The sequence below is a fragment of the Cynocephalus volans genome, chromosome 14 (assembly GCF_027409185.1).
Source record: "Cynocephalus volans isolate mCynVol1 chromosome 14, mCynVol1.pri, whole genome shotgun sequence".
Classification (NCBI taxonomy): Eukaryota; Metazoa; Chordata; class Mammalia; order Dermoptera; family Cynocephalidae; genus Cynocephalus; species Cynocephalus volans.
Genome location: NC_084473.1, coordinates 87,632,331 through 87,648,051, shown reverse-complemented (window position 1 = coordinate 87,648,051; position 15,721 = coordinate 87,632,331). Strand labels below are relative to the sequence as shown.

Sequence of the window (15,721 nt, the reverse complement as noted above, 5' to 3'; positions counted from 1 at the left end):
TTAAGAGAATTTGTAATTGCTTATAGAAGCATTGTTGTAATGGTTGCTTTAAAATTCTGATCAGATCATTTCAATGTCTGATTCAATTCCAATTCTCAGTATTGGTATCTCTTGATTTCTTTATCATTCATACTGTGATGGTTTTTGGCATATTCTTTGGAATATACATAATGAGTGGTTTTTGATGGCGTCCTGGACGTTTTGGATATTTTATTCCAAGGCTCTGGATCCTATATAATATATACTGCTTTTTAGCAGGAAGTCCCCCTGTTGAAGAGTATTGGGATAGCCAGCTGGGTGTGTATATATATTGGGCTGATTTACACTTGCTGAAAATGTATTGGGTGGAAGTCCAGCTCCCCCCTTTGGCCCTGCTGACACCTACTTAGTGAAAGCAGTGCACTGAATCTCACTGCCTCAGTTGCCTTCACATAGCAGTGTAAGATCAGCACCCCACCGGGCTGGGCCACCATCAGAAAGGGGGAAGTTAAAGGCTGGCTCACGTCACCTTGTTGCAGAAGGCTGGGGGTGAGGCTCAGTTCCCTGCTGGGCTTCTGTGACACCAGAGAGGAGAGGGGTAGATCAAGAGGTAGCTAACCCTCCCTCCCACCACCTCACTTTGCCTTGTTGATACAAGGTGGGGTAGAGCCCCAGTTCCCAACAGGTCTTGCCGATGAGGTGTTGGTGTGAAGCACAGGGGTGACTAGACTCGTTAAATCTTGTTAAATCTTGTTACTGCTGAGTATGGGTGGCCGCCACCAGACTCCACTACTGCCACCTTGGTATCACCTGCTTCTGCTGCATGGGGAGAGAAGATCAGCTCTCTACTTAGCCCACTGACACCACCAGCAGGTGGGAATCAGATCTGCTACCTGTTTCTGCCAGGCCAGAGGTGGAAGATGAGCTCCCCTCTAAGCCTTGCAGAGAAGAATTGGAGCACCCCTTCCTGCTTCTGTGGGTTAGAGGGTGGGGAGGAAGGTCAACACTCTGCCCCACCCCACTGAAATTGCAGGGGAAGGAGATGGGGTGTTTTTTGTTGTAGGGTTGGTGTCTCTTCGAAGGTTTTCCCATCCTTCAGCTAGGGAGAACAGACTTTTCTTGGAGTCATTTTGTCTGTGCCTGTTGGAGATTCTGGGTTGGAGCTTCTGCAGCGTCCTGTCCAGCTCCTATGAAAAGCAAAAAGGAAACCAAGAGAACTCACTGCCATGTCATTCCTCAAGTCCTGAGTGCCCCAGGCAGTCTGTTGCCTTCTTTACACCTTCCTATGCTTGTTTATTGAGTATCATTGTAAAGGGGAGGATGGGGAGGAATAGGACTATTGCATCTTGGTGGAACTGGAAGTCCCCCTTATATACCATTTCCACCATGCAGATACAGGAAATAAGCTGAAGAACATGGATTATAGTAAAACAAAAGAAAATAACTAGGAAGTGGTGAGCTGTATTTATTCCTTTAATTTTAACATAATTTATTTAAGTAAATTATAAAAATTATAACAATTAATTTTTAATAATGGCTGTGTTGAGTGTCCAGTTTGCAAAATCCCTTACCATTTAACAACTGGGTCTCATGAACTGCTATAAACTGGCTGTAATGCACCATTGGTTTTATTTAATACAAAGGTAACTGTGGAGTATACATAAAGCAAATGTATTTCACAGGGCCTGGTTTTCCAAAGCCTTGCATTTTCAAATGTTAACCTTGCAAGAGACAGGAAAATTTCCCCAGGCAATAGTCTCTGTTGTAAGATAAATAATTGTACCATGGCAAAGTTGCTGGTTCAAAGACAGACAGGTTACTGATTGATATGTAAAGATACTGGGAAATTGCTGTAAGAAGAAAATGTTTGCTAAAATCAAGCCTTTGTTGGTGGATCAACTTAACTTCTTGCAAATTGCATTATGGAAGGTCACCTTGCTTGTCTTACTGAATGTTACCAGCTTCTATTGTTAAACTTGTTAAACTATACTTAGCAAAAACCCCACCTATGTTCTCTTCCTGTAACTTCCTGCTCTGGAGAATAAATGTGGGAAGAGAACCCCAATTTGTGGTTAATTTTCCAAGTGCAAGGAATGCCTCTCTTTTGAGGGTTCTGGGAGATTAACCCCTTTTCAGGGCTTCTCTCTGCTCAGAAGAGATGGGCTTTGAGTAAACTTTGGTGGCTCCATCACCCAGGGGAAAAGGGGACAAATCCGTGGGAGGCAAAGCAACAGGTAACCTTTGGTCACAATTTTTATTTTGCTGCAAGGTAACTATTTTCTGGTGAATGTTTTTGGTTTATTGATAGGTTTCCTCCTGAATTAGACACAGTTATCATTCCCATATTACAGATGACAGGGTAGAGGCACAAGGAAGCCAAGTTCCTCTATGTTGGTCACACAGTTAATAACAGAGCCAGGAATGAAATCTGAGTGAGATTCTTCTAGGCTCAGGCTTTGCTCTGCATTGGAACCTTTGAGATGGCAGAGGGGGACCCTCTCCTCCAGTGTCATTGTGGGTTCATTGAGAAGTAGACACTTCGATGGGGCTTTCTCATGTGCAAGAGATTTATTGGGGAAAATACCTGTGAAGGACAAAGGACAGGGACCTGGATTGGTGGGGGGTACCTCCACAATGCAGGCAGGCAGGACTCACCCCCATGAAGGGAGAGTAGGAGAGAAGGGTTGAGCTTGGAAAGCCTCAGACCCCAGTGCAGTTATGACAAAGTCTCTGTGGACTGGAGCGGGGTGTAGCAGGAGTAGCCTGTTGGGCTTGAATGGCCTGACTCTGGAGACTTGCCATGTGCAATCGTCAGCTGGGAGCAGCAGAGAAGAGTGGCCTCCAGGTGAACTATGTAGTTAATTCAAAGGTGTGGCAGCTGGGGCAGGTTCTTTCAAAGTAACACTCCTCGTGACCACCACAGTCCACCCCTTGTACTACACAGGTCACTCCCTTGCCCCCATCTCCACACACGTTGCTCTTGGGTCATCTCAGACATGTGAAAGTGTAATTTTTAAAGCCCCGTAGAAGAGGAGGAGCTGCAGTCTTGTTTTAGGATGGTCTTGTCTGGAAATCCTTCCTTCTCTCCTTCCATCCAAGCCCGCTGTATTGAAGACACAGTCTGTGTTACACACTCCGTGTGCACAGTATCAAGAGATTCTACAGAGACCTCTCTTCTATCAGGGCCCTGGGTCAGAGCATCCCGGAGGTTCCCCTTTGAATCACCGACAATTCAATGTCTTAACACCCATTTTGTATCTGTTCATCATAGGTATGATTTAAGTCTGGATGAAATGAGAGCTTTAACAGTTCAGAGACCGAAGTTTACCATGGGTCTACCTCCATTAAGACGTGCATTTTAGGACCAGGTAAGTGTCATCCTTATGTTGGTATGATTGTATATGTCTCTCTCTCTCTCTCTCTCTCACACACACACACACACACACAGAGAGAGAGAGAGAGAGAGAGAGAGAGAGAGAGAGAGAGAGGAGAGAGAGAGAGAGAGACAGATTTTGTGTTCTGTTTGCCTTTGTGATTTGCATAAGCACATTATTTATCTTGTCCAGGGGGAAGCTGACAGATGATGCTAGTGTAGGGATTCCTTCTTTAGCCCCCTTTTCTGTCCTTTGTCCCATCAGCCTAACTGACTCCCTTCCCTGGGCTCACACATTCACTTCTCCAAGCTGACAGGCTAGGAAATAGGAGAATCAGCAGAAGCAATAAAATATTTGTTCTCAAAACTAATATAATTTTAGGCATAAAGTTTAAATAGCTGAGAAATATAAATAACTCATTCTAGTGACTTCTAAAACATTTTAGACCTGACAAAAATTTATGTTTTGTTTGTCTAAAAATTAGCATTTTAAATCTGGTGATATTAGTCAATTTATCCTCATGAAAAGGAAAGAAGGAAAGAAAGAATATATGATTAGAGAGTTTCTTTGTGACGCTAGCATTAGGAGCTATGTATTTTAGCCAAGTTTAAATTCATTTCCGTTTCATTCAGCTTCAAGGCTTCCTTAAACTTAACATTTTACATAGGAAAAAGCTGCCTCCTGGTGAGACCCCTAGGGCAGGGGCCTGAGCTGGGGTCAGCTGCAGGTTCGTCGGTGGCTGAGGAGCTGAGCCTGTCCTGCAGGGAGCCGGGCCCTCTCCTGCCCAGTGTGATCTGTGCAGGGAGAGTCTGAGGACCGAGTGGGTGGCATCCTCCTCATTCAGGACTGTGGGGGTTCCTTCCTCTAGTGCGGATCAGAGCCAGTGGGAGTCTGGGTCTGTGCTTGTCAATAGACCCCCCAGTCTCCCTACCCTTTGGCTGGCTGTCCTGAGGACTGAACCCCTGTGTCTTCTTGTTGGGAAGGAATTACTGGCAGAGTCTTGACACCACCTCCTCTTGAGATACTGCTGCCACCTCTGAGGTGACAAGGCACTGCAGTGTCACACTTAGTGGAAGGATGCTCACGTGGCGAAGGAAAACCCCCACATAACATGTTTGCCAGCCTGAAAGATTGTTTTATACCAAGCACTTTGGCAAAGATTTTCAAGCTAGTAAATTGTCTCTTGATAGAACATACACTTAGATGTGTGAATGCAACCAAAAAAGAAAAAGAAAAAGAAAAAACTCCAAAAAAACCTTTTTGCTTCCAACCACTTTATCAGAGCCTGGCCTCCACATGCATTCAGTTGGGCCTGGTTGGGAGGAGAAATCTTGGCCTGTGGCCAGTCTCCTGTTCCCTTAATCAGCCCAACATGTCTATGGCTTAACTTAGTGTCAATACTCAAGACCCGGACGTGAGAGTTGATCCCATAATGAGGCTTGCTAATTGCCTCCGGACCCAGTGAGTCCGGAGGATTAGCCTTTGTAATCTCACTCCTTATGAAGCATGTTGAGCCCTGGATCCAATTATCTTCTGTTTTCGTGGCTCTGTTAGTGGCCTCAGGCAGCCTGGACAACTCTGTCCTGAGTGATTAGATATAATTCCTCCAGGAGGAACAGGATTGGCCCTAGACGATCCCTTCAGTTCATTTCTGTTAGTTATCTCGGCCTGTTTGGCACCTCTCTGTGTGAATTCGCAAAAGCCAATGAACCTGAAGGAAGTTAAGCCAGTCATCAGCGGCAGGCTTATCTCTTGGGCGGATGTCATGAGACTCAGCAGCACATCTGTGTTTGAAGGCTCTCAAATTCCACCCTGTAAACAGCTGGAGGAGCTGTCCACGTCCAGTAATTCTAGAAGAAGTGTTACATGATTCATCCTGCCTCTTAATGAAAATATTGAGTCATGGCTGTATGGCCTGTTCAGAGAGCATGCCAAGTCCTCCCATCTTTTGCTGACCCCCAGTTCATGTTGCTGTTAACTTTAGTGGATGACCCGATGAGCTCTGTGGCAGGATGTGGTGTGTGATGTGCAATGACGATGTTCTCGAGGACAAATAAGGAGGGAGCCTTGTTTGTCCCAGGTCTCTATGGACAGTCCACAGGCCAAGAGTAAGCCATTAAAATATTTCCACTGTGTTTTCCCCTCTGCCATCTGTAATAGATTTGAGATGTTCCCGTAATTTTAAAAGGAAAAAACAGCATCTGAGTCTGACTACAGAGCAAGCATGTGCGCACACGCACACACACATGGTGTGAACACCATCATTGTTTTCTGTGCAGACTTCTGCACCTGTGTCTAGTGACATCATGTGTGCACCTCAGCCAAGAGCTCCCTTTTTTCCCTGAAGATTCCAGGATTGGGTCCTGGGTGGGGTAAATTGCTGACTACCTGTTTCCACATGAGGAGAAAGAAGTCCCAGGTGGACATCTACTTTGTGACAGTGCTGGGGCAGGCGCCGCAGCTCCTCCTTCAGGTGCCTTGTCCCAGCTGTGGGGCAGCTTCCTTGTAGACTGGTCCCTGGAAGCTGAAAGAGGCCGACAGCCTACCCCAGTCATCACCATAAGAAATAATAACAGCTCAGGCTTCCTGAGTACATACTTTGTGCCAGTCAAGGCACTAAGAACTTTAAATGGATGATCTCACGGAGTAGGAGTATTCACAACTGCCCTCAGGCTGTTCCCATTTTACAGACGAGTAAACTGAAGCTGAGTAATCAGCCTGAGGTTAGTTATACAGCTAGTGAGTTGTATATATAACTTGTGGAGCATGGATTCAAACCAGGGTGATCTGCTTTTTGAGCCCACTTCAGTCTGGTGGTTCTTACCCCTGGCTGCACACTGGAATTATCTGGGGAGCTTTCAAAAGACCTGCTGCCCAGGCTTTTACTTGGGTCAATAGAATCAGCCTTTAAATGTCCCAGGCCATGCGGTGTGCATCTGGGGTTGAATACTGCTGCACTGTACTTCCTTCCCTGTACTGACTCCCCCAGATTGTTCCCATTCAGCATTTGGTCCCTACCAATCATCTCTCAGGGCTGCCTCAAAGGGACACTCCATCCCAACATTTCCTTTCCTCAGGAGGAGCCCAGTTGGGGTCAGGCTGCTCTTGGCCAAGTGTAGTGTGGGTTAGGAACAGATACCTGGACAATGAAGCATCCGTCCCATGACTGCTCCCCACACAACCATCTTCTCTCCCACCCTGAGCTCTGCTCCCCACACCTCCACGGTCTGCATGGGTGGAGGGCATGGTAACCCCGTCATTATCTAAACCACTGCTTCTCAAATTATGGTCTGAGGACCCCTGGGTGTCCCCGAGACGCTTTCAGGTGCTACCTGAAAAGTAGATGTCCACCTACCTCTGTGTGTGACACTGGATTTTCACCATAAGCTTCAAACAAAGCAGCACGTCACGACAGATGAGTGCTAAAGCTGATATGAGAATCTAGCTATCTTTTATTAAGACAGATATTAAAATATTTTGCAAAAATGTAAAACAATGTCATCTTTCCTACTGATTTGTTTCATTTGGCAATTATGGTTATTTTTCATAAAAATTATGCCATTTACATTAACATAAAATAGGTTTGTTGTTATTTTTAAAAGCATAAATATTTTACAAATTCTCTGTTTTAATTATTGACATGGTAAATTGATAGATATAACCTGCATAAACAAATGCTATTTGGAATCCTCAATAATTTTGAGTGCAAAGGGGTCCAGACACCATAAAGTTTGAGAACTGCTCATCCAAATCATCCACTGTTTTCTCAGGAAGCCCAGTCTTAGCAGCTTGGAGGGCAATTGGCAGAAGATTGGCAGCTTTATATTTATTGTATGTTTATTGTAATTGTCTATTATTTTGATCAGAATTTTAGATAATCTGTTTGCGTTGCTTTTCTATTTAGAGAAATACTAGGCAGTCATCAAATCTTAGAAGGCCTTTTGGAATGGGGAAAATGGTTGCTTTCCTGCTTAACCCCTAAGAAAAGAACTGGCCTTTCTCAGGAAGCATTTACATTTAAGCCATGGATGTATTGCAGAAAAGGAACTGAGCTGGGCATAGGTCAAGAGGCTGAGGATGTCCACTCTGCCTCTGGTCCCTTGTGCCAACCCATCTGGCTAGGCCCCACCCTGTTGCCCACAAATAGCAGTGCCAGCCCCAACTGGTCCTGCAGACTGTGACCGTTACTCTGCTTGCTGCATCCCAGCATTGGCTCCTGGCCCTCCTCCTCTGAGCTCTTGGTTCTGTTGCTCTGGTCTTGCCTCCGCCCTTGGCTCTCTGGCTTCTATTTGGACTGGTACCCAGGCTTTTTCTAGTGGGTTGTGACAGGCCGTCCTGGCTCTCAGCCCCATGTGCTGCGTTTGGCAGGAGTCCCTGTCCCAGCTCCAGCTCCACAGACTTGGACCCTGGTCACTTGGCCAGCACTCTGGCCAGGCCAGCCCCAACCCCCTGGGATACCATAGAGGATTTGAACAGAAAAGACAGGACAGACTGGCTTGTTTACAGAAGTTCCTCTGTATAGATTGGCAGTGGACTTAGCGGTCATCTGTGATGGCCACAGAGATTTCCTGAAAGGGCATGCCAGGGAAGGAGTTGAGATCTACCCAGAGACTCTAGTGCAGCTGGAATCATGGTGCTATTTATTTTTTGACATTGCAACCATTCTGCATAATGAAAACTTTTCATTTTAAGGCTTAAGTATTACTTGCAGTGAAATATTATGTAAAAATAACAATTATTACTTGCTACCACTTGCTAAGTCCCTTCCAGGTGCCAGGTGAGTCAATTCATTTATCTTACAATTATTTATTGAGCACCTGCTATGAACCAGGCACTGTTCAAGGAACAGTGAACAAAGCAGGCAAAAAATATTTGTCTTTATGGAGCTTACATTTTAGTCTGGGAGGAGGCAGACAATAAAATAATAAACAAGTAAATTTATGATATGTCTGATGGTGATAGACACTGTGAATAAAAATCAAGCATGGTAAATTGGAAAGGTAGAAGTAAAATTGTCTCTGTTGGCAGATGACATGATCTTATATTTAGAAAACCCTAATGATTCCACAAAAAAATCTGTTGGAACTAACATACAAATTTGACAAAGTTGCAGGATAAAAATAAACATGCAGAAATCAGTGGCAGTTCTCTACTTTAAACGTGAACAATCTGAAAGAAAACTGAAAAAAAGCAATTTCATTTACAATAGCATCAAAAAGAATAAAATACTGAAGAACAAACTCAACCAAGGACACTAAAGACTCAGACATTGAAAACTACAAAATATTGCAGAAAGAAATTAAAGGACACACAAATAAATGGAAAGGCATCCTGTATCATTAGATTGGAAGACTTAATATTGTTAAGATATCAATATGACCCAAAGTGATCTACAGATTCAATGCAATCCCTATCAAAATCCCAATGATGTTTTTTGTAGAAATAAAAAAAAAATTCTAAAATACATATGAAGTCTCAAGGGACTCCAAATAGCCAAAACAATCTTGGAAAAGAGCAAAGTTGGAGGTTTCACACTTCCTCATGTCAAAACTTACTGCAAAGCTACAGTAATGAAAACAGTGTGATACTGGCATGAAGACAGATACATGATCAGTGAAATAGAAGAGAAAGTCCCTAGAAAGGAAACCTTACAGATGTAGTCAATGATGTCTGAAAAGTGTGCCAAGACCATTCAATGAGGAAAGGACAGTTTTCTTAACAAATGGGACAACTGGATATCCACGTGCAAAAGAATGAAGTTGGAACTCTACCTTATACCATATACAAAAACTAAATCAAAATGGATTAAAGATACAAATGTGAGAGCTAAAACTAATAAACTATTAAAACAAAACAAAGGGGAAAGTCTTCATGACATTGGGTTTAGCAGTGATTTCTCAGATATGACATAGGCTTTAAAAAAAAACCCAAACCATAAATTTTCAGGAAAAAAATTTTAGAAAAAATTTTAGTAAAAATTTATCTAAAAAAATAAATTGGCGTACATCAAAATTAAAAACTTTTGTTCATCAAAGGATATTATTAACAGAGTGAAAAGGCAACCCATGGAATGGGAGAAAATATTTGCAAATCATATAAAGGATTTATATCCAGAAATTATAAAGAACGCCTACAACTCAACAACAAAAACTAAATAATTAGATTAAAAAATGGTGAAAGGACTTGAAGAGACATTTCTTCAAAGAAGGTATACAAATGGCCAATAAGCACATGGAAAGATGCTTAACATCACTGATCATCGTGGAAATGCAAATCATAACCATGATGAGATACCACTTCACAACCATTAGGATGGTTATCATCAAAAACACTGAAAAATTTGTTGGACACGATGGTGAGAAATTGTGATCCTGTGCATTGCTGGTGCTTGGTGAAAGTATAAAATAGTGTAGCTGCTGCGGAAGACCGTATGGCTTTTCCTTAAAAAATTAAATGTAGTTACCATATGATTCAGACACTTTACTTCTTGGTATATTTCCAAAAGAAATGAAAGCAGAGACTCAGGTATTTGTATAGTCATGTTAATAGCAATATTAAAGATATTTGTATAGTCATGTTAATGACAATATTACACAATAACCAAAAGGCAGAAACAATCCCAAATGTCTACCGACAGATGAATGGATGAACAAAATGTGGTATATTCATTCATACAATGGAATATTATTCAGCCTTAAAAAGGAAATTTTGACCCATGCTACAACATGGATAAACCTTGAAGACATTATGCTAAGTGAAATAAGCCAGATATGAGAAAACAAATACTGTATGATTCAACTTATAGGAGCTATCTAGAGCAGTCAGATTCACAGAGACAGGAAATGGAATGGTGGTTTCCAAGGTCTAGGGGGAGGGGAGAATGGGTAGTTATTGTTTAATGGGTGCAGATTTTCAGTTTGGAAAAGTGAAAAGTTCTGTCAATGGATGGTTGCATAACAGCATGAATGTAGTTTGAGCCACAGAACTGTGCACTTGAAAGGCATTGAAATAGTAAATTTTATTTGTGTATATGTTTTAAAAATTAAAAAAAATCAAGCATGTAAAGGTGCTAGGGAAAATTGGGGGGACAATCGAGGGGGGCCTCATGATAAGGTGACATTGGAGTAGATGTCCAAGGGGATGGGGAGTGAGCCCTGTTTAGGTCAGGGAATAGCATCCGGCAGAGGGAACAGCAGTTACAAAGGACCTGGGGGGTGGGGGTGGGGGTGCACTGTGCTTGTTGAAGGAACAGCAAGGTGGTGTGGTGGGAGCAGAGAGAGTGAGTGGGGGAGAGGAGGTGGCGAGCCAGGGAGGTGCTGCGTTCGCTACTGGGTCACGGAGGGCCTTATAAGGAGTTTTCTTCAGAGTAGATAAAATGGGAGGTCTTTGGAGGGAATGTGTGGAGTCAGACACGATGTGACATTTATCAGGACCCCCTAGCTCCTGGGCTTGAGAATGTACTGTAGGAGGGGCAGGGCTGCAAACAGGGAGTTGAGTTAAGAGGATTTTGCAGCCCCCTAGGAGGGAGTCATGCTAGCTGGGACCAGAGTGGCCACAGTCAGGGTGATAAGAAGTGGCTGAATTAGAGATCCTACTGAAGGAAAAGCAGTTGGATTTGCTGATGGATAGATGAGGAATGAGAGAGAGGAATAGAAAGACGATTCTCTGGTGTTTGGTCTTAGCAACTGGAAGGATGGGAGGTGGGAAGACCTCAGAAGAGCTGAGGTTAAATCAGGAGTTCATCTTTGTATGTGATCAGTAGTTTGAGATGTTTAGGGGTGAGGTTTGGTGAAGTCATCATATAGGGATGAGTTAAGAGTCGTGAGGCTGGATGGATCCTCAAGGCATGAGTGTGGACAGAAAAGAGGAGGTCCAAGAACTGAGTCTGATGGGCACATGGGAAGGACCCGAGAGGAGACTGGAGAGGAGCGACCAGAGAGGTGGGGGACAGCGGGAGAGGGCTGACAGGCATTTGCATACATTATTCTGTGAAATTCTCATAGCACATTCATAAACTCACATGATCCCCATTTTACAGGTCAGGGCACTAAAGCGTAGAGAGAAAAGGTAACTTGACTAAAATTAAATGGTAAAAAAAAAAAAAGGAGCAGAGGCAGGATTCAAACCAGGTTTGTCCAATTCCACACCTGTGTGAGGTCAAACTCTATCTCACACAGTCTTCCTGTTGTGAAAGGGAAAGAACAGAGGCCAGGGGAAGTTGCATCCTGAACTGAGTTGAGAGGAACAGGAGACAGTGCCTGTCTTCTAAGTGTCCACGATCGACTGGGCCAGGGGCCAGAGTGAATCAGTCACAGGGCAAAGACTTATCAGCAAAGGCAGCCCTCTTGGGCAAGCTGGGGTCAGTGCAGGTCACAGAGGCTGCACAGAGCCCAGCAGTGACCTCGTGTGGGGACATGGGCGTGAAGGGAACTGTGCTATGATTGAACCTTGGAAGAGTATTTCCATACTGACTTCAAGTGGTGGGGCAGGTGTCGTGTTTTGGGGCCATCCAAACATGGGATGTGGACAGCACTGGTGGTTCCCAGTGGCCCCCTTCCTGCCATAGGGCAAAGCTGGGCTTGGGCACGTGACCTGAGCTCAACCATCAGATGCTCCTACCCGGGCCACTGAGCAGGCAAGAAACATCACAGTGCTGTTTTTATCAGTTCCTGGCACCAGGGCCAACTTGGTTCTTACCCCTTTTCGAAGTCTACTTCTCCACCTCCTATGGATGCTGTGAGTCTTGCATAAGTGAGTCAGTTACAGACGGAGACCGTACAAAGATTCACAAGTGCTCACTGGGAGAAATGCTGGAAAATTCCTCATGATCAAAATAATACATGTTCGTTACAGGAAAGTTAAAAATACAGACGGGGAAACACGCACACACACACACACACACGCACACGCACACGCACACGCACACGCACACACACACACACACGCACACGCACACGCACACGCACACGCACACACACACACACACACACACACACACACACACAGCCATGCATCAATTAACAAGAGGGAAACGTTCTGAGAAATGCATTGTTAGACGATTTCATCATGGTGTGAATATCACAGAATGTACTTACACAAACCCAGATGGTACAGTCTCTCCCACACACCTCGCCTATTGTTCCGACCACCGTTGTGTATGTGGTTCATCGTTGACTGAAATGTTGTTATGTGGTGCATGTAATCGCAGTCCCATCACCCAAAGATAACTGGTAACAGGCTTATACAAGCCAATCTGTGTGTTTATGTATTGTTTTTAAAAAACCCAATGGGATAGTCAGTACAATTTTCTCATGTTTTGTGGTGGTTACGGGTTTCTGATTTTGGAGTCAGATAGACCAGTGTTTATGACTGGCTTCTTCACTGTGGAGCTCAGTGGCCCTGGGCAAGTTTCTTAATTCTTCGAGTGTCAAATTTCCTCCTCTGTAAATTGTGGCTGATAATAGTACTTACCTTAAAGGGTCCATGTGAGAATCAAATGGCTTAACACATGTTAAGTTCAGACAGTGCTTGGGGACATAGGAAGTGCTGAATGGAGTTCAGTGGCATTATTGTTTGCATCCAGTTTTTAAGTAGTTGTATATTCTTCTCTCACAGTGTGAAATAACTGGAACTGTATTTTCTCATGGGCAAAAACTTGTAAGCAACCATTAATTTCCATTAAAATTAATATAAAATTTTGTACTTTCCACTAAAAAAAAAGTAAATTCATGCTTCAAGCTGGCAATATCAATAAGATATATTCATTATTACATGCTGTAAATATTGATCAATTTTGTGATCACACTATTAATCAAAAAAATTTCAAAAGCAGCTAGGAATTTGGTAGGAAGCACGTGCTGCCAAGAGAAGAGGTATTAAATTTGAGGCAAGAATTTGGAAAATCCTGCACTGTCAGGATACTGCAATAATGTAGTCATGAAAAGAGAAGAATATTCTTAGACAGAGCCATGGGAATGTCACCTTTCATCGTTCCTGTCCTGTGCTCTCCTAGAGTAGTCGCAGGCCTGGGGGAGAACAGAAGTACTGCTACAGCCTTTGTTACAGAAGCGTCCAGCACTCTGTGCAGGCACCCTCCTTCGTGTCACCGGGAACCAGCCAAGGAGCAAGAAGGGCCAGATGTGGAGGCCTTTGTGAGAGGTTTAGATTTGCTTGTAACAGCAGCTGGAGTCATTGGAGGCTTTCACCATGGTGGGAGGAGAGAGACATGGCGTGATGCTTACCTTTAAAATGTTATGGTGCCTTGATCAAGACAGATATAGAAATGCAAAGGATCAAGAATAGTTAAAACAATTCTGCAAAAGGACTAAGTTGGAGAACTCTCACTACATGATTTCAAGATTTACTATAAAGCTACTCAATATTGTGTGGTATTGGCATAATAAAAGAATAGATAAATTGAACAGAATGGAGAGTCCCGAAAGAAATTCACACATATATGATAAATTGACTTTTTTATTTTTGACAATGTTGCCAAGGCAATTTAATGAGAAAAGAAATGTCTCTTCAGTAAATGGTGCTGGAACAATTAGATAAACATATTTAAAAAAATTAACCTTGATCCCTACTTCATACTACACATAAAAATAATGTGAGGTGTATTATACACCTAAGTATAAACTTTAACGTTGCAAAGTTCGTAGAAGAATATAGGAGAATGTCCTTTTGACTTTAGGATAGACAGAGGTTTCTTAGAGAGCCACCCCCAAGAAAAACACTGAACACGTAAAAGAAAAAAAACAATGTTGGTCTTCATTAAAATTAAAAATAGTGCTCATCAAAAGACAATAAAAAGGCAATCCACAAACCAGGGAAAATATCTGCAATACATATATCTGACAAAAATTGGTGTCCAGATACAAAGGATTTGTATAAAGATTTCCTAGAGCTCAATGATATAAACACAAAGAACCCAATTTAAAAAATGGGACAAAAGACCTAATCAGACACTTACAAGTGGCCCATAAGCATATGAAAATGTGCTCAGCATCTTTAGTCATCTGAGACATACATCTTCAAGCCATAATGAGATACCATCACAGTTCCTTAAAAATAGCTAAAAATGAAAAGACTGACAATACTGGTGAGGACGTGGAGAAACTGGAACTCTCCGACACTGCTGGCAAGAGTATAAAATGGTACACCCATTTTCAAAAACTTTTTGGCAGTTCCTTACAAAATTAAACATAAATTTACCCTTTAACCCAACAATTACATTCCTAAGGATTTACAGAAGAAAAATGGACACATAGGTCTGCAACAAGACTTTTACACAAATGTTTATACCAACTGTTTTAGTCCATTTTGTGCTGCTATAACAGAATACCAGAGACTGGGTAATTTATAATGAACAGAAATGTATTGGCTCACAGTTCTGAGGCTGGAGAGTTCAATATTAAGGTGCCAGCATCTGGCAAGGGCCTTCTTGCTGCGTCATAACATGGTGGATTGGCATCACATGGCAAAAGGGCAGTTCATTATACCGCCGCTATAATGAACCTACTCCGGTGGTGACGGTGACAGTATAGTCTATTCACGAGGGCACAGCCCTTATGACACCTCTGAAAGGTCCCACCTCCCAATACCATTACAATGGCAATTAAATTTCAACAGGAGTTTTGGAGGGAACAAACATTCACACCATAGCACCAGCTTTATTTATAATAGCTACAAATTGGAAACAACCCAAATGTGCATCAAGAAGAGATTACACAAATTATAGAATAGTCATAGATGGAAATTACTTGGTCATAAAAAAGAATGAACTACTGATATGCACAACATGTGTGCTTATTTACGTGAAGGAAGGCAGACACGAAAGAGCACATACCGTGTCATTCTACTTGTGTAAGCTCAAGAACAGGCAAAGATAATGAATTCAGATAAAAAGAGAACAGCAGTTGTCTGTGGGGGTGGGGACTCTCTGAAAAGGGGCAGGAGGACACTTGCTGGGGGAAGGGAATGTTCTGTAATCTTGATGGGTGTGATGGTTACAGAGGCAGGTAATTTATCAGAACTCATGCGCTGAAGCTCTATGCATTTCACTGGATGTAGATTTTACCTTCATAGTAAGAAGATTATAGGGCCTGATGCTTGGGGCAGAGTGGAAGCAGGCAGGCCAGTTGGGAGGCTGTTAACTATAGTCCAGGCACAAGAAGGTGGTGCAGAGCTGTGAGAAGTGGCCCAATTGGGATCCTTGGAGGGAGGCTCAGGGCTGGTTAGCCCAGTAGGTCACCTTCTGGCTTAGTGTGGACCCTGGACAACTGAAACCTTGAAGTCTATTTATTTGTGCCTTTAACTCTGGCCCCTTCTCTTTCTGAAATAATTTGAAGCTAATTATAACAAAGTAC

The 15,721-nt window shown here is 43.0% G+C and overlaps 1 protein-coding gene across 1 annotated transcript in view; it reads left to right on the top strand.

Annotated features, from left to right (window-relative positions):
- Positions 1-5,751: 5,751 nt before the first annotated feature.
- Positions 5,752-15,721, top strand: part of ACOXL (acyl-CoA oxidase like) — a 181,509-nt gene continuing 171,539 nt past the window's right edge. The window contains 1 exon segment of the mRNA XM_063077815.1: positions 5,752-5,826. Within this exon segment, the coding sequence (XP_062933885.1) occupies positions 5,752-5,826 (75 nt within the window).